A 19190-nucleotide genomic window follows, 5' to 3' on the forward strand; every position below is an offset into this window, starting at 1 on the left:
GGCTTGGGTGGCCCACCATGGCCTTCCAGTGGTGGAAAGGCCTGCCCCCCTCTAAGTGGAGTGCAGGGCATGAGTCACCGGCCTAATCACCAAAATCTCCAGACAGAAGGTTGGAGGTGACTGCAGCAGACGTGGCTGTGTCCTCCTGGGGTCAGCCTACAAGTCCCTGAAGGGCTCAGAGAAAAGGAGGCTGCAAATGTGTGTACCACCCAGCACAGAGAACCTTGGAGGTGGCAGGTGGAGTTGGATCCTGGCCCCGTGTGGGTTTGGGCGAGTCATTTGACCCTCTCTGATACTTGAGGTTTGTGGTGGAGTTTAGCGATAACAAGCCTAAAATGCAGCTCTTAGCCTGCAGCCTGCAGGATGTGTTCCTGGGTGCCATGTGCCCTGGTCCCGTGGTGCCCCCCTGCTCAGGATGGCTCTGGGTCCCGAACCTTCACCAGGCTGTTAAGTCAAGGGAAGTGCAGGTGGGCTGTTCCTCAGGGATCCTGGATCTTTGGCTTTCAGTGTGGCCTGCCTACAAGAGGTTGTAAGTTGCCGGCCTGGGGCCTTGAGGCTACTCTGCCCAGGTTTCCCCGGAGCCTTCGGGAACAGCCAGCATCAGACCTGCACAGTGTGCAGCGCTGCTGGTAGACCACAGCCACTCCTACTCCCACCAGCCCAGTGGCCACCCACTGGAGTCAGGCACAGGCCTTTGATGGGTGGGGCTTGTGTCCTGAGCGCACCCAGTGTCCACCCAGCAACCTCCAAGTGAGGGTCCCCGTTGGCGTCCACTGCAGCTTGCTGGTTGGAGCGGGAATTAGCCCAGATGGTCCTGTCCTGCCTTGTTTAACAGCAGAGGGTGGAAGTGGGGCCATGGCCCCAGGTGCTGGGAGGCACCTCTGTCATTGTGAGCGACCCATATGGCAGGGTTTCCAGAGGGGCCCACGGCACTTGGGGTTACCCTCAGACTACCTGCCCCACTTTGAACCTGACTCAGAAGGAAGGGAGAGAGCTGATGAGTTATCACGTGACCAGCTTCCTTCCGGTAGTTTCTTGGAGGTGACAAGGCTGGATGCACTTTGAGTAATTCAAATAAAGTGTATTTGCTTCACAGGAAGCACCTGAAAACTTCCGTTTAAGAAGATAGAAACCTTACTTTGATCTAAAACAGATCTCCATTTCAAGTAGCCCCTGCGCCACAACAAAACAGTATGTGCCAAAGGCCACTTTGGTGGATGTTGAAGACGCACAAGTAGTTTTTAAGTACATTTTAGAACGCTTTAGAAAATTCTCTTTTCTTAAACCTTCTTGTAACAATTTTAATTTTGTTGTGCTTCATTAAAATGTTATTGGGCCTCCAAGCTGGGAGTCTGTGACAGGTGGGATTGTCACGTGCCAGTGTGCAGGACACTCCAAAATCAGAGACTCCTGCAGCCCTTGGAGAGGTGCCCTGGCCAGTGCCTGTGTTTCCTCTTGGAAACCAGATGGGGGGGACGCAGTGGTGAGCAGGCAGCTTACCTACAGGCACCCCATGTGGAAAGGTCTGCAGAAAGGGTCAAGGCTGTCGCCCCCAGGACAGAGGAGAACTGATGGGCGAGAGCCACAGCTAGCTTAGGCAGCTGCATTAACCCAGATCACTGAGGGTGGGCCCTCTGGTGCCAGCAGATGTGCTTTTGACTGCTCTTGGTCGCCAGCTGTTAGGCGGCATGGGCTGAGTGCCATTAGAATACACCTCAGGGGAGGGACTTCCCTGGCGGTCCAGTGGTTTGGACTCTCTGCTTTCACTGCTGAGGGCCCGGGGTCAATCCCTGGTCAGGGAACTAAGATCCCACAAGCTGCGAGGTGCAGCCAGTCAGTCAGTCAGTAAACAAACAAACAGCCGTGGAGCAACTAAGCCCGTGCGCCACAACTACTGAGCCTGTGCTCTAGAGCCCGTGAGCCACAACTACTGAGCCCACGTGCCACAACTACTGAAGCCTGCGCGCCTGGAGCCCGTGCTCTGCAACAAGAGAAGCCACTGCAATGAGAAGCCTGTGCACCGCAACGAAGAGTAGCCCCTGCTCGCCACCAACTAGAGAAAGCCCACACACAGCAACGAAGATCCGACGCAGCCAGAAATAAGTAAATAAATAAGTAAATTTATAAAACAAACAAATGAACGTACCTCAGGGGAAGTCCCTGGCGGTCCAGTGGTTAGGACTCTGTGCTTCACTACTGAGGGTGCGGGTTCCATCTTTGGTCAGGGAACTAAGATCCCATAAGCCGTGGAGCGTGACCCAAAAAAATGGAAAAGAAGAAAAAAGAATACACCTCAGTCATTGACCAAGTGTCATTGACTCCTCTTTTTGTTCTAAAGTCTTCCAAATGGGGCTCTTGTCCCCTCTGCCGGCACAGAGGCTGGTGGAATTTAGACAGGTCTTGGCTTGGTGTCTTTTTTGCTAATGGCGATAGACAGGTGGCCCATCACCTACGTGTGTGTGTGCGTGCGTGCGTGTGCACACACACGCGCACAGTGGTGTGAGTGAATTGCTTTGTTGTTGACGAGAAGGACCTGGCCTGATCCTCCTACTGGAGGGAGGAGACACCACAAGAACCCATGTGGCCCGGACCCTGGTTCTATGATGAAAGTCAGGCGGCATGGGGACACGCACTTGAAGCCAGCCCTCCTGGCATAGTGGAGGAAGCTTGGGCTTTTAGGCCTCTTGGCTAACTTCTATACAGTATAAAGTCTTATTCTCAGTGCCTTTGGGGATTGAATGACTTTGTGAGAAAGCAGTCTCCCAAATAACTTGCTTGACAACTAGGCCAGTTAAATGCTTCACTAGATGGCCCACAGGGAGCGTGTGATCCAGGGGAAGGATGGCCCACCACACCATCGAGTCAGGCAGGCACCAGGGGGGCTGCCCTGGTGGAGTCTCTTCTGGGAAGGTGCACCCTTCTTAGTTCCTCTCCTTCGCTACCTACATCCGGGCTCGCATCATTGCTGACGTCATGGCCCCTGTCCCCCAAGCCCCTGGAACACAGAGGCCTTGCTGTGTGTGGATGGCAGACACACATGGTGCTATGGTTAGCCCCGAGCTGAGTCTTGCATGGAGGTCTGGACCGAGAGACCTGGGGGCACGAGAACCAGGTCCTGCATGCTCTCTACTACCATGGTGTCCCACGTCTCTGCTCCGGGCTTTGCACTTGCTGTTCCCTGGCCAAGAACACCCTGACTTCCTACCTTTCATGATCAGGTGATGTCAGTAGAGCGCTCCGTAATGACAACAGACAGGGTGGCTTTACCTTGACGCTGTCTTTGCTGTGTGCTTGTGTGTTCTGCTGTTTCCCTTCCACCCACTTTACATCACTCTTGCACTGAAAATGGTTAACGGACGGGAGTCTCTCCCCATGTTCAGGTGGTGTTCCTCAAAGCCCACACGAGTCTTCAGAGAAAGACCCTCTGTATGCCCTAGGGCAGGTCACAGCATTATGGAGGCATCATTTATAACCCATAGAACTTCTCCATTTTAGGTGTATAGTCAGTGAGTGTTAATGTTCCACCCAAGAAGTTCCCTCCAGCCTGTCTGCAGGCACTCCCCACTTCCAGGCACTCACTGATCTTTAGTTTTGCCTTTTCTGGAACTTTATATAGATGGAATCATCCATCGTGTGGTGTTATATGTTGGGCTACTCTCACTTAGCTGGTGGCTTTGAGTTTCGTCCATGTTGTGTCCATCAGGAGTTCGTTTCTTTTTATTTCTGGGTATTATTCTGTTGTTTCTCTGTCCACCAACTGATGGACATTTGGGTTGTTGGCTATTTTTTTAATAGTAAGAGTAATTCTGCTGTGCACATTTATGTATGTTTTTGTGCAGACATATATTTTCATTTCTGTTGGGTATATCCCTAGGAATGGAATTGCTGGGTCATGTGGTAACTCTGTGTTTAACCTTTTAAGAAACTGCCAGACTTTTCTACAGGACCTTGTATGTTCCCACCAGTAAGGGATGAGGGTTCTGGGGTGTCGTCTTCTTTCTTTTAGCTATCCCAGTAGGTGCCTGTGCCGTCTCTTCCTCACTGATGAGTAAGGGCTTCTCCCGTGCTTATTGGCCACTTGCAGGTCTTCTTTTTGATCTCTGTCTTTAACCCATTTCCAAGCAAAGGCCACTGAAATGTTGCATCTCCAGGGGCCCAGCTAGGCGGGGCCCCCACTGGTGCTGCTCCTCTAGTGCTCTGAACAGCAGCCCAGGCAGTGGTCTGGTTGTGGTTTGTGGGACGGGTCATCTGGTCCTGAGCCTGCTTTGGAGGGAGCCTGGCCCCTGTCTCAGCAGCACAGTGGCCCTTGTGCCTGCAGGGGCTGGAGCAGCACAAGGGGCTGGAGGACCTCCCATATCTGCCGGCCTGGTGGTGAGGGGTGTTGTGCTTTAGAAGTGTGGGGTGGTTTCTGGGGTGTCAGATCCCATGGAGATAAGTGCTGGAGCTCCGTGTGACCTCTCAGGTCTGCTCTAAATGGCAGAGTCCTTGGAGATTCTTGGCAAAAGGGGAGGCTCCTGGTAAGCAAAGTGGGGTGAGTGTGTGGCCCACAGGGTCCAAGCTGGCTGAGCCCTGTCTCCCTCACATGCCTACAGCCCTCAGCCCAGTGGCTGACGGGGTCACAGGCACTGAGAGGCCATTCTGCCCATTGGTTGGTTCTCCCCACGTGTATGTAGCTCCTCTACCCACCCAGGGCTTGCGGTGGGCCTGACATTCTGGGTGGGGAGCAGACAGGTAGCCACTCCAGATGCTCTGAGAGAGGCGTGGGGGGCCCAGGTGGGAGAGCCTCCCCTCCCTCTAGGGGGCACTAGGGTGGAGACCTGAGAGGTGGTCTCTGATGGAGGTGGGAGAGCCCAAGACTTCGGCATCCTGTGGAGGAACTGGGGAGGACAATGGGCACAGAGGCCAATTTGGGCCCTGTGGGTTTGGAGGTAGAGGGAAGGGGTTGTGGTGACAAACCAGCACCACACTGTGGGGTGATGTCTGCTACACAGAAGGTGGGTGCTGAGGGCCCCAAGATAGATGAGAAAGAGAGGTGCGACCCTCCATCTGGATCCGTGTTCTTTCTAAAATTCCACCAGAAGGCTGATCTCTGAATAGCTAAAGCTTAAATTATTTTGAGTTTTTTGGTGTATTTTTTCTTGTGACATTTGGAAATTCCGCCACTCCAAGTGCAGTGACAAGCTGCTCTGAAGCTGTGACGTGGGAGCTGGGCAGGCGTTGGGCTCTGTCCTGCCAGGGTGTTGGGGGGCAGGGTGTCACCTCATCAGCCTGCCTCCTGGCTGGTGGTGCTCACCCATCCCAATTCCTTTCCAGCGGGGTGTCTCTGAGGCAGGATGACCTGGGCTGTTGTTGGTTTTGGGAGAATGGTGAAGGGGGGCTGCCCATTGCCTGTATCTTCACTCTTGCCTCTCATGTGTACCTTCAGCCCTGGACCCTGTGCCATCTGAGGAACTCCTACTGATCCTTCAAAACCCTGCTCCGGTAACCTTTCCTGTAATTTTCAACATGTGTGGGTTTTTTTTTCACCCCTCCTGAAAACACTGTCCTTATCTGGCTCCTTGTATGACTGGGAAGTGAGTCTTTGGATTTCCAGATATCTTTATTGACATTTTTCCATCTTGCTTTTTTGCAGGATTCTGTTTCACTGAGACCTTCGATCCGATTTCAAGGAAGTCAGGGGGTGAGTCTTTTTTTGGTCTTAATCATATTTAGAATTGTGGAACTGGTGTGCTCCCTGCCCTGTTAGGGCTTGCTGGGCACAGCAGCCGGCTGGGAGCAGTGTTTTGGCCCCATCCACCTCTGTGCCAGGCTGGGCCCTATACTGAGTCAGGGTCTGCCTCTGGTTACCTCCAGGCTGGTCCTGTGGCTGGGGCCACACCAACAGGCCATCTGTGGCCTGACGGCAGCTCTCCTGTCCAGTGGCTCCTCGGTCTCTCCCCCTTCCTTCCTGTAGCTGCCAAACCCCTGTTCTGACTTGATCTCTGTGCTGATTCAAAACTATGGCCCCAGAGCCCAAGCAAGCCTGGAACTGTGCCCCCCCAGGGTGGGACACTTGTCTCTGTCGGTGGACCTGGAACCATGGGTGTTTGTCTGGCTTTTGGTACTGGGCAGGGGGGTTATAGAAACTCAACATTCCCATTTTTTCGTGAAAGGTATTTGATTCTCAATAACCATCTTACAGAAAAATTGGGGAATGGAAGAAAGGGTGGGTTGTCCATAATCCTTACCCCCCCAGGTCTTAGGACCCCCATATTGTCCACCCACCAAAGGTGCTTTAGAACACTTTAGATTTTCTTCTAGTCTTCATTGCAAGTCTTTTTTTTTTTTTTTTTAATCTGAAAAGTTGCCACATGTGTCTAAGTCAGTTTCCACCTGACAGCCTTCTTACAGGGTTCTGTGGGTTTTGCCCCAGCCAGCATGCTCCAGAGAGATGGAGCCTTGAGGAGATATGTGTCTGCATGTGCAGATACATCAATACCAAGAGATTTATTGCAAGACATTGACTCATGTGGTAGTGAGGCTGATGAGTCTGAATTCCATGGGGCAGGTAGGAGCTGGCACTGGGGTTCATAGGTGAGCTTCTTCCTCCTCAGGGAAGCCTTAGTTTCCTTCTTAAGGCCTTCAGCTGATTGGATGAGGCCCACCCAGACCATGGAGGGTCATCTCCTTAAAGTCAGCTGGTCGTGGGTGTCACTGCTTCTACAGAATACCTCCACGGCACACCCAGATTACCATTCATAGAGTCATTGGGAGCTGTGGCCTGGACAGGGGGACTCACGAACTGACCATCACACCAAGACCAGTCAAGGGTCGGTGAGACGCCCTTAAAGGCCCCAGGGCCCTCCCCCCGCCCACCCACCCCCGACCCGTGCCTCCTCTGGGGCTTCCTCCGCACCTTCATTGGCCCCATCAGTCTTCTGCCGGTCACCCTTTTGCAGCCTCCACTTTATCTTCCCTGAGACATTTCCCCAGGGGTTAGAGGTCAATGCTGGGCTTGCTGCCAGACTGGCCCAGTGGCACCCTCTTGTGGCCCATGATCACTCTGTGCCCTCAGCAGTCGTGGGAAGATGAGGAAGCCAGTGCACGGATTGGTGTTCATTTATACAGTGAGCGATGCTTTCTAGTCAGCAAGGCACCACTTGGCTGCTCATAGAAGCGCTGTGAGGTTCTCCTGGGTTGTACCCTGTGTCGCCCAAATTCCTGTGCAAAACCTAAGAGCCACATCCATTCAAGTTAGGGGTCCCAACATCTTAGTTTTAGACTTATGCTTTGCCCACATTTCCTTCCTTCTGGGCATTCTCATGTGTAATGGAGTTCCTAGAAGGTTCTGAGGGTGTGGAGGCCCTGCGCTGCAGCTTGGGGCAAGCCAGGCCATGAGTCTCCACTAAGAGACTCTGTATGAGACCATGTGAGGGCTGGAGGGGGCTGTGTGATGAGGGGGGTGCTTTCCCAGCTTGCTGTGAAGGATCAGGTGCTAAGTCTGCCCCTTATGACCTCTGGACCTTGTCCTTCTCCTCCTGGGCATTGATGGAATGTGACCATTCCTCCTTGCCAGGTGTGAGAGGCCTGGCCTGGTGCCAGGCACACAGCAGACTCTGTCCCGGCCAGGCCATGTCTGCATGGTCACTCAGAGCGGAGGAGGGGAGGAGGCAGGGTGCCTCACTCTCCGCTCCCACTTCTCCTGGTCGCTCTGTACACTCCACCTGTGGGGTTGGAAATAGAGTAGGAGGCTGGCGGGTGGAGTTGGGCAGGCTCATTCAATGTTCCTGATGCTTGGGCTGACTCGATGTTCTGGACCCCGTGTAGGCTGACAGGGCCCGCTTCCCAGAGGCCCATGAAGCTGGCAGACTGAAGATTGAGACCCTGTTTGCTCCTTAGCTCAGGGACCTAGGCCAGATCTTCTCCCTCTGTCCCTTGGCCTCGCTGCCCAGGAGATGGGCCACCCACCTCAAGGGTTGTATGCAGGTTAACATGGCCTTAGGAGAACCAGAGTCCTCCCTGCAGTCCAGAACCCGCTCACTCAGTTCCTGGTGCTAATCCCCACCTGATGTGAATGCAGTACAGCTGGTGTAGGGTCTCGGTGTCACTCAACTCCTGGGTTGGGAGTCACATCCAGTCCAGCCACATCCCCGCCTGTGCTGTGAGTGCCACAAGGGCTGGGTGCTGTGTGGCTGGGCCCCCGTGTTGGCTGGTTCCTTGGGGCGACTGTATGGCATTTGCCAGGTTCCCCGGAGAGCCCGGCCCCACCTGTAGCACGTCCATGATCTAGGGCATCGTCTTCAGAGCAAAATGCTCACCTTTGTTTCATTTGCCGTGTACATGTGTGTTCTCTGCCCTTTCACAGACACTGAGCTGGCTGACCTGGGCCCCTCTGCCATCAGGGGTCACTTCTAAGGTGTCAGCCCCTGACAGCTGGTGAAGCGTCAGGCTACAGAGGGGAAAAGAAAACCCCACTTGGCCGGCTGCAGCCCAGCACTCTTCAGTTGATGAAAACAGAAAGAAAGGGAAGTAGGGTTGGCATCCAGGGCTGTTGAAGGCATTTCCATGTGCTGCAGCAGGAACCCAAATGGCAGTTTACAGAATGAGGTTTGGTGGCACTTGTCAAGGGCCTTTGACCAGTGTCTCTGTGATCTAGGAGCCAACTCTGCGGGAATCATTAGGGATGTGCACAAGATTGAGCCACAGGGGAGCTTGTTGCTGTGTCACGGGGATAACTTGGAAAGCCCGGGAAGGGGCGGGCAGGCGGGCGGGCATTGTGCACTCCCGCTTCCCAGGGCCCACAGAGTGTGGGAGCGGCTCTCGAGAAGGAAATAGGTGCTTAGAAAGCGCCCTGGGTTTGGGGTTGAGGAAGCTAGGGCCTCCCAGTGGACGGAAGAGGCCACTACAACTCTTAGGAGTTGTATTCAGCTGTGCAGTAGTAACTCTTTACCCAAAATATGTTTTGTTCTGAGGGTTCCCTGGAAAAGAAAAATAATGAAAACGAATGTTCTCTGAAAACCCCTCTAGCTAGAGAGAGGCTGGCTAGTCAGTGTTTGGTTCCTGTGTGTGCCTGTTTTGTCTTGTTCTTACCTGACTGGAATACCAAGTGCTCCCCACCATTTATCCCCCACCCAGCTCGGGACTTGATTTGTCTCATTGAAGCCCCCACCTGCACCGCAGACAGACCAGGCCCCGCAGGTCTGGGGGAGGGCTGCCGGCCTGACTTGGGACAGATTTCAAAGGGGGTTGATTTAAGGGCTCTGGCAGGGACTCGACCTACTCGCAGTGGAACCAACAGCCCCTCTTGGGCCTCAGGTGGATGTCAGTCCCTCAGGTGCCCAGGACCATCTGGGTTGGGACAAGGCTGTTTGTTGCTCCAGATCCATCTGTTTGTCTGTGAACACAGACACATGCTTAAGTTTATGGCAACTCCCTCTGCCTCCCCATAACCAGGAGTTGGGGCTAACATCAGATGCACCCAAACCTGCCATGCTCGGGCCAGCTGAGGGCCACGTGGTGGTCCCCATGGGACAGCCGAGACTTGGTCCGGAAGGCACACGTACTGCTAAGCGGGGGCCAAGTTTCGGAAGGTGTCAAGCTCTCTGCTGTCACAGAGAAAGCCGCGCATTCCTGAACCATTCATGCCCAGCTGGCTGGTTTCCCTGCTGGTTTCCAGTGACTGGTAGCCATTAACCAGCAGCAAAACAGCCTGTTAACCAGAGGATTCCATAGGCGGTGGTGCCACAGAGCTGGGGAGGGCCTGGGGCTTCAAGACCCTCCAGTGCCAGGCTCCAAGCAAGCCTCCCCTTCCCACCGTCCTGCAGCCCCAGTAGCTGCACAGACCCTCCTCTGGGCTCTGTGCTGTGCCCCCGCCTCCAGGATTTTGGAAGTGGCCATACATACCCATGTGGGAAAGGTTCTCACAGGGTAAAAGGATCACACTGAAGGTTCCACCACGCCCCTGCCCAGAAAGAAGCACGGCTGTATCAGGACTCATGCTGTACGTACCCTCACCATTCCTCTTAAGGGCGATAGCCTGATGGGGACTGTGGTAGTCATGGCAGCCACTGCCCTTTGAGCAGCCTGAGATGGAAAAATGCCCCCTGGGGAGGCCTGGTCTCTGCTAGAGCCAGGATGTGGTGAGGGAGAGGATCAAGGTCAGGATGGAGGAAGAGCCACCCGTGTTGGGGTTCAGGCTCCATCGGAAGTGCCTTTTGATTTTTCTGACTTTGTGGTGCGCAGTCGTCCTGCCGCATTCTGGGCAACTGCATCAGTGTGTACCTGGCTGTGGGTGCATCTCCCACAGTGACCCTCAGAAGCACCTGAGTGCTGGGTTTTCAGTTACTTCTGTAATGGAGAACAAAAGTCACATCTGCAAAGGAATGTGCAGACAACACAGGGTGGCTACTAGTGCTGGACGAGATGCTGCACACGCACTGGAGCGTGTGTGTGTGTGTGTGTGTGTGTATGCGTGTGTGTATGCATGTGTGTTTTCCTGCCCGAGGTGAGTGATAGCAGGCAGCCTGGGTTTGATTTTTTTAGATGCTGAGTGTGAGTTGCTCCATCTCTTTTTGACCCTCATAAAGAAACAGGTGTTTGTGTTGAGATGAGGGCCTGCGTGGCTGGCCAGAGCCAACCTGGCATTGCCACCCTGCTGGTCTCCTCCATGGACTTTGGCCTCACCTGCCACTGGGTGTGTGTCCTGGGTGGGCCCTGCCCCCGAACTGCATTGACAGGAACATGCCGGAGGGCCAGGAGGGAGTGCTGGACAGACCCCGGCTGGGTGGCTGGGTGGAGCTGGGCCAACGGGGCAGCCTTTCTCCTGGGCAGCATTCATTCTGGGGCGGGGAGGTGGGGGACAGGGATGATCATCGGCGCAAGGTCATTTGCAGTCCTTGGACGGCTGGTGCAGACTGTCCCTCTCCCCCAGGCCAAGCTCTTCCTACCCTGAGCGGCTGTGCCTGGGAGCCACTCTGTGACGCCTTGGCTCTCAGTGTGCACGGTGGAGGCCTCTCTTTGGAACAGGGACTGGCTGTGCATTGAGGGAGTCCTGCAGCATTTTGAGCCAGCCCTGGGTTGTGTGACCTCCCAGCTTCCCTTATGGGTCTACACACCACCCTGAGGGCTGGGGCGGGGGAGCTGCATCCCTCCCTGTGGCCCAAGCTGCCGTGTCCTTGCTCTCACAGACAAGGCTCAGACAGGCTAAGCCGCCTGCAGTCACATGTGACAGCTGGGCACAGGGCAGGGGGGATTCAGCGCTGTGCCACATTCTCTCCAGCGCTGATGGGGCGTGTTAGTGTCCTCACACCACCAAAGAGGAGACGTGCTCACCTTGGCCTGCTGAGCCGGTGCGACAGCCCAGGAACGAGGCCTGCTGCCCCCTAACCCCCAGTGCTGCCCCTTCTTGTTGACCACTTGTGACTCTACCTTGTGTGTCTGCCTAGCTGTGATGAGCTCCTGTGCTCAAGCCCAGGGATTACTATAAGGCTGGTCACCTCTGGTGACAGGGTTCTAGAGGCCCTTCCACTGCCTGCACAGGGGCTGGCGGCCGGAATGTGAGGTTTTCCTGTCTGTGTTTTTCAGCAGCTGCTGGCCTTCACCCAGTGTGGGCAGGGGGCCAGAGGGTCGGCCTGGAATTAAGTGGCCTCTGGATGGCCTGCCTACGCTGAGCCCTGCACTTTGGCCAGGACTAGTGCTGTCTGTCTGTCTGTCTGTCTGTCAGCCAGGCCGTCTGTCTGTTCTCTCTGGCGGTTGTGGTTTTGCCTCGCTAGGCTACACTGGTGATCTCTGAAGTTGGGGTTACATAAACCATGGCACACGCATCCCCTGTCATGGTTGATTGGGGGGCAAGTGCTGCCCATCTGTGAGCCCCTCGGGGCCCGTGCCTGCCTTATTCACAGCCACACAGGTGGAGTCAGTGTTCGGCCTGGAGGAGGTGGAGGGGGCGTTGCTAAGTGGGAGTGCGGGTCAGGGCATCTCGACCTCTCAGCATGCCCTGCCCGCTGCTGACGCCCACCCATCTTGTCTCATCTTTACGGTTGTCCTGAACCAGATCAGCCCTGTTTGGTGGGGAAACTGAGTCATGGCCCAGCTTGGGGTGGGGTCCCTGCCTCTGGTTGTGTGCTGAGTGCTCTGTGCTCCTCAGACTGAGTTGCCATTGCTGCTTAGAAACCAGACACAGGACCCCACCCCCCGCCACTGCATGAGAACCCAGGACCCACCAGCAGCCTGTCTGTGGTGACACGCTGGTCCTGTCACTGTCAGGAAAACAAAGGTGCGTTTCAAAGGAATGTGGTTTTACATTCCCACTGTAAGGGGCATGCTTCAGGGATGGGCCTGGGTCCTGCGCTGGCCCATCCTGTGGTCCCCTCTGTGCTGTGGACCTACCGGTGATGTCCCCCCCTCTCCACGCAGCACATCTCCATCCCCCAGCCTGACTGCCCCACGGAGCCGCGGACGTTCTCCTTCTACCTCTCCAACATCGGCCGTGACAGCCCACAGGGCAGCTTTGACTGCATCCAGCAGTATGTGTCCAGGTGAGCCTTGCCCAGGCTGCCCCAGGTCTCCCAGTGGGCAGACCCGCCTCCCCCGACTTCCACTGTGGCGTCCCCCGCCCCAGCCTGCTGTGCAGATGTTTGCCCACCACCTCCAGCCCCAGCGCCCCTTCTTCCTCTTCTCAAGTGAGCTACCCTGGCTCCTTACAGTGTGTCCAGGGCACAGGTCTAGGTCCTGGCGTGCCACCCGTGGCCCAGGGACCTGGGTTCCCTTGTTTCTTTTGGGTCAAGATGTGCCTTGAAGAAACCCTGTTGCCCAAGTCAGCACCAAACCCCATTTCTTGGGCATGGGGGTGGTGACCATCTCTCCTGGTCATCCCAGGTGCTCATCTCGGCTTCTGGCCCCTTGTCTTGCAGCCATGGGGATGTCCACCTGGACTGCCTGGGCAGCGTCCAGGACAAAATCACAGTGTGTGCCACCGACGACTCCTACCAGAAAGCGCGGCAGAGCCTGGCGCAGGCTGAGGAGGAGACACGGAGTCGAGGCGCCATCGTCATCAAGCCCGGAGGCCGTTACCTGGGTGAGGATCAGGGGCCTGGGGCTCCACCTGTGGGGGTCTTGTACCTGCTGGGCAGCTGTCGGGGGAGCAGGAGAGACTCAGGGCCCATCCAGACCAGGAGCGGGAGTGATGGGTTGACAGAGGTAGGATGAGCTGGGTCAGTGTTGGGTCAGGACAGAAGGTCCTTCCTGGGTGGCATCTGCTGCCTTCTGAACCCAAGATGGGCTAAGGGGCCTGAGAATTCCAGGCATTCTGAATCTCAGGGCTCCTCTCCCAGGCTGTAGCCTCAGGGACCTCTGCCCATCATGGAGACTCACCCTACATGAAGCCAGAGCTTCGGTCTGTCCTTCAGCTGCCACCCCTGCCCTCACCTGCCCAGATGTCTCCTTCCCAAGACCGACGTGGCTGGGGCAAGGTGCAGATGATGAGATGCACCCTATGGCGGGCGGCCTGCTGCTGTGTTGGGGCCAGCGAGGGACCGTAGGGTGGAGACCAGGAAGGAAACGCATTGATCCCTGTTCACTGGGAAGGCTCCGGCCCCTCAGCATCTGCTTGGAAACAATTTGAGTGAAGTCGAGACACTGACAACATTAAAAGTAGAGAGAAAAGTACTATCTATTTAGAAAGCTCCATCATCTTGCTGTAGTCTTCCTACCTCCTGGATGCAGATGGAGTTAAAGAGTCATTGGAATTTATTGCCAGGCAAGAAAGGCCTGAGAGAGGTGTGAAACGGCTTACAGCAAGGGAGAACCTTGATGGCTTTTGGGGTTTTTTTCTTCTTTAAGAAAAAGCAAGAGCGTTGCACATTGCTCCAAAGAGCATGCGATTTCCCTTGCTTGGCAGTGGGGTTGGCTCTGAATGAAACCCCAGATGGTGCAGGAATCCGTCCTGCCTGTCAGCGCTGGGCCCCAGTGGATGTAGCTGTGAGTGACCAGGGAGCCTGGGCCCTGGGCTGTAAGCTGCCCAAGAGGTGCCAGCCAGAATCTAAAAGGGCTTCAGAGCCTGCTTTTGCCTCAAGATACAAATGTGGACATTTGTACACATTTTAATAAAGTTTGGGTGGGTCTTTCAACTAAAAACTTGGTCCAAAATTCATCTTACGGTGTCATTTTGGGTACAGTGAAGGTTTTTGCAGTAGTTTACGTTCTGGTGGAAGTGCTCGTGTCCTGGCCTCTTAAGCCACCGACATGCACGTCCTGGGTGTGTCAGGCCTCTCCCCCCACCCCATGTCGGCCCGTCAGATGGGTCCTCTGGGGACGAAGTCTGGCCCTGAGGATTCTAAAAGCACTTCTTCCCTGTGTTCATTTGACAAATCAGATTTGAGGGATACATGCAAAAGGAAGTCGTCGTGGAGAGGTTTCTGGCCCAAGGATTCAAGATGTGCGCTGACTTTGCTCAGCAGTCCTCGTTCCTGCAGTGGCGGGGGCGCCGTCCAAGGTGGAGTTAATGACTTAGGAGTGGAAGCACCCTCCCTCGAGAGCAGTGCTGGAGGCTCCATGGAGGATCCCCTCGTACGTCTCTGTTTGCACCAAGAGGGTGGGGGATCGGCCTGCTGCCCCCGGGCCTCCGAGCACAGCCAGGTCTGCCCAGGGAGCACTTGCCAGGGCCACCGCTGGGGAGCTGCTCACACGCTGGGGTCTCCAGAGCAGCTGCCCAAGTGGCCCTGACGCCTTTATTTTCTTCTCCTTTTTCATAAAAGAGAATGGCGGATCCTATGGGACCAGTGTAGTGCTGTGAAGTTCAGGCTCTGGGTGCCTGCCTCTGGCAGTTCTGGGACTCCCTTGTTACCATCAGCCCCCTCTCCCCATATGGGTCAGGTGTTTCGGGTCCCCAGGATGTAGGCTGCCCATGATGAAGTCAGTTAAGGCTCTAAGCCCGCTTCTATTTCCTATAGCTCCCGCTTCTGAGACTGTGGGGCCCTGCAAGTGCCCACTGAGCTGTTTGTGGTCAGCAGGTGGCAGTCTCGGCCGCCCAAGGACCCCACTGAGCAGGTGGGGCTGGACGAGGCTCGAATTGCCTTCCTCTTGGGCTTAGTGAGAGCTTGGGGCTGTCGGCCATCGGCCATCCACGGGTGTCCACGAGCTTGCTCAGGAACTTGGCGTCGGCCCCAGGCAGTGGGACGCGGTGGCCACTCCCTCACCCCTTCCAATCCCTAATGCCTGTCTCTTATTGCAGGCAAAAAGGTTCAGTTTCGGAAACCGGCCCCGGGGGCAGTGGATGCTGTGCCCTCCCGGAAGCGGGCGACCCCCATCAACCTGGCAAGCGCCATCAAGAAGACCAGCACTGGCAGCGTTAGCGGGGGCAGCGGGGTGTCTCAGAGGCCCTTCCGTGACCGGGTGCTGCACCTCCTGGCGCTGAGGCCCTACCGGAAGGCTGAGCTGCTGCTGAGGCTGCAGAAGGACGGCCTGGCCCAGGCGGACAAGGACGCACTGGACGGCCTCCTCCAGCAGGTGCGTGCTTGCCCTGGGCTGGCCTGGGTTGCACGTGTGACACTCACTGCCCAGGGCCCTCCTCCTTACCAGCTGCGGACACACAGGCAGTGGGCGTAGCACAGGGGATCCAAGACTTCAGCTGCACAAGGTTTTTAGAATTGAACGAAGCCTGAGGAACCCACAAGCATGAGTTAGCAAGAGCTCGGGCTTCACAGTCAGACAGCAAGGGCCTCCTTGTTGCTCATCAGTTGTGGCTGCAGGCAAGGGGCTTCATGTCCGGACCCTCAGGCTTCCATCTGCGGCTGGGGCATGACCACAGCACCTCTCTTGGGGTCAAGAGCTAAGCGGGGAGGAACGTGGTGCCCGCAGGTGGAGCCTGCTATTAAGCAGCCGGGGCTTTGGAGCAAGGGCGGTGGCCCCAGCACCTTCCTGAGGCCCTACCCTAGCGGAGGCAACTCGAGGACCCCTGGGAAGGTGAGTGGCTCACTCCGGCTTCACCACATCAGCTGGGCCACGTGGATACCACTTTGCCATGAAGTGGGGATGGGCCACCTCAGAGCGCTGTGAGGATGGCACAGCCAGCAGCAGTCACACCAGCATCCTGAGGAGGAGGCGTGGCCCTGCCTCAGATACTCTGGGCACTTGGATGGTGCCTCCTATAGCAGAAAGTACACGCTGTGACCATCAGTAGCTATGTCTGAGGATGAGTTTCAGATTTACCGAGTTCTTCAGCAGGCCTCCTGGCACTACTCTTCCCCATCCCCAGTGCAGTCCAAGGCTGGTGTGAGCACGCAGCACATTTGTTGGGAGGATGTCGGCATGGCTCTCGTCCCCCCGTGCTCTGGCTGGGGTCCCTGTGTTACCCATTACCCCCAGAGAGTTCAGGGCAAAGGGAACGGGTGAAGAGGGAAGAGAGACCTCTGTGACATTCCCCTGCATTCCGAGCACAGATTCAGGTCTGGGCAGGGGCTGGGCCCCATCCACAGAGCAGGTGAAGGGTGCCTCCCCCATCCTTCACCCGAGGAGAATCCTCTTGTGTCCTGAGGGCTGAGGTGCTCACCGGAGACTCACGTTACTGTCAGGAGCGCCCATGTCCACTCACTGGGTGCCTTTGTGCGGATTTGGCCTCCTGAGCCACTGTCCCCCACGTGGAGGTCATGCTGGCAAGGACTGAGTAGCACTGTTTCTCCCTGCAAGCTTAGGAGTTGGCTCGGGGCCTATTAGAAGATAGACGCATGGCTCTGTAGCTCAGAAGTTTTCTTTGGCAAAGGGGCTTGCCGAAGCACCCAGAAAGCTCCAGAACCAGGAACGACATTCCCAGGGCGCTCGTTTCCTTGGAAAGTCGCGTGCCGACCTTGCCCCTGGGAAATTGGGGGAAGTACATGGGAGGCCCTTTCCCTGGGCTGGGGGCCACCCAGAGCTGCCTCCTGCAGCATGGGGTGACCGCAGCAGGGCTGAAGGGAGCTAGACAGAGTCATCAGACATGAGCCAGGACTGGAGACAAGTGTGGCAGCCACGCCCGCCCCTGGATGTGCCCGTAGCTTGCATTGCCATCCAGCCGGGCCCTCAGCCCTTGGTGTAGCGTTCTTAGAAATGCCCTTGCTCCCGCTCTCTAATCTCGTTCTGTTTGTGCCCAGAATAAAAAAGCACAATGCAGAATGTGACCCTTAGCTGACCGAGCACTTGATTACACCTGAGATTTACCCACTGAGCAGCCCTCAGATGCGGCAGGGATGCCAGGCTTAGTTCTCTGGAGAGAGGGGGGTCTGGTGGTGCTGACTTAGGTCTGCCTGGGGCACTGCTCCATTTTTAACCCCTGTGACATTCTCATTGCTCCTGGTCCTTTCCTGGGACCAGAGAGGCACCGTACTGGGCTCCAGCTTCTCCAGTGGACTTGGGTTTGGCAGCTCCTAGGGGGTGGCCCAGCCAGTGTCTTGGGGTAGAGCCTCCTCCTCGTGCCCGCTCTGATTTCTCCTAAACTGTCCCATCTGCCTTGTGCTTCTGTGTTTACTACCCAACTTGTTCTCCGCCGCGGTGTGGGGGGCAGGAGGACCCCCGCCAGCTTGGGGATGGGAAGGTGTCAGGGGCTGTGCCTCACCCAGGATGCTCATTTTCCGCCCCCGCAAGTGACCAGAGACTCTGATGAACAGCACTAACAAAACCACACTGCTCCAAGGCGCCTTCTCTATTCCTTCTGTGAAAACATCCACAGAAAAGAGTTAAGGCGTTCCATCTTCCTGGTGGGAGTGTTGACGGGTGGGTGGCTCTTCTGGAGAGCATTTTAGCAAAACCAAGAGCCATAAAAATGTTCAGAGCCTTTGACCCACTAATCCCACTTCCGGGAAGCTGGCTGAAGAAAACCATCACCAGCATGGAAAAACCTGCACAAGTGACATCTGTTTATGCTACAGAGAAACTGGAAACGGCGTCAGCATCCAACAAAGGAGAAACGTTTGAGTAGATCACAGTGTAGCCACTTGGTGGAATGTTACTCAACCATTAAAAAATGCTCCTTGTGGAAACTGCTGTGATGTGGAGAACTTGTAGACTCAGTGATAGTGAAAAACAGCGTGCCAACCACACGGCTACACACGCGTGTTCTGGAGACCATGGTGCCCAAGTGAGACACTCAGGGAAGTGCCTGCTTCGGGTCAGGGGCCTGAATTCCATCAAGCATCTTACGGCAAACGTTTTAAATCCATCTTCGCAAAGAGTCTTGGAGACAAGCTCAGCTTTTGTTAACCAGCAGCAGCAGGGCTGGCTGGTTGCAGGGAAGGTGGGCTCAGCCTGTCCCCTGGAGGCACCCCTCACCCAGCACTCCAGTCTCGGCCGACTCTGCCACAGGAGCTCTGAATCCGAGAGCGGGTATCTTAGTCCATCGGGCTGCTGTAACAGAATACCATAGACTGGGTGGCTTATACACCACAGACATTTACTTCTCACAGCTTTGGAGTCTGGGAAGTCCAAGATCAAGGCACCGGCAGATTGGGTGTCTGGTGAGGGCATGCGTCCTGGTTTATAGACAGCTGCCTTCTTACTGTCATCACAGGGTAGAAGGGGTGAGGGAGCGCTCTGGGTTCTGCTTTATAAAGACACTAACCCCATCATGGGGGCTCCACCCTCATGACCTAATCACCTCCCAAAGGCCCCACCTCCGAATACCATCACCTTCGATTAAGGGGGTTAAGATTTAACGTGGATTTTGGGAGGACAAAAGTGGTTCAGTCCATAGCAGGGGAATGGGCTGGTGATGCAGTCTTGGGAGTATAGATGGCAGCCTCCCCTTTTTGGAGCCAACCTGGCCTCCAGCAGCTATAAGACATGTGTATCTGGACCTGCTGCCCTGACCCTTCTGCACCCCAAGGGTTGCTGCGCTGGCACGCAGGGGAGCTGTGGGGTGAGGTGTTGGCTTGGGGAGGGAGTGTGCTGTCCTCTTTCCCCTTTCATGTCTGTCTCCGCCTCTCCCTGCCCGCCCGTGCGCCGCCCCCCCCCCCCCCCCTGCAAATGCTTTCAGGAACATCTGTCTCTCTTGGGCTTCACACAAGGTGACACCAGCTCTGTCTTGCAGGTAGCCAACGTGAATGCGAAGGATGGCACGTGCACGCTGAAGGACTGTGTGTACAAGGATGTGCAGAAGGACTGGCCCGGCTACTCGGAGGGGGACCAAAAGTTGCTGAAGCGGATGCTCATCCGGTAACGCTGCCTCCCTACCCCTGAGCGAGTTC

At 55.9% G+C, this 19190-nt stretch overlaps 1 protein-coding gene across 2 annotated transcripts in view; it reads left to right on the forward strand.

Annotated features, from left to right (window-relative positions):
• The window catches only part of ELL (elongation factor for RNA polymerase II), a 79753-nt gene that overhangs the window by 45689 nt on the left and 14874 nt on the right, over positions 1 to 19190 (forward strand). For both annotated transcript variants that reach the window (XM_059918085.1, XM_059918083.1), the window contains exons 2-6: positions 5633 to 5680; positions 12394 to 12515; positions 12891 to 13054; positions 15209 to 15483; positions 19034 to 19158. In XM_059918085.1, coding sequence (XP_059774068.1) covers positions 5633 to 5680; positions 12394 to 12515; positions 12891 to 13054; positions 15209 to 15483; positions 19034 to 19158 — 734 coding nt within the window. The remainder of the gene's footprint in view (positions 1 to 5632; positions 5681 to 12393; positions 12516 to 12890; positions 13055 to 15208; positions 15484 to 19033; positions 19159 to 19190) is intronic.

The sequence above is a fragment of the Balaenoptera ricei genome, chromosome 3 (genome assembly GCF_028023285.1).
Source record: "Balaenoptera ricei isolate mBalRic1 chromosome 3, mBalRic1.hap2, whole genome shotgun sequence".
In the NCBI taxonomy this organism is placed as follows: Eukaryota; Metazoa; Chordata; class Mammalia; order Artiodactyla; family Balaenopteridae; genus Balaenoptera; species Balaenoptera ricei.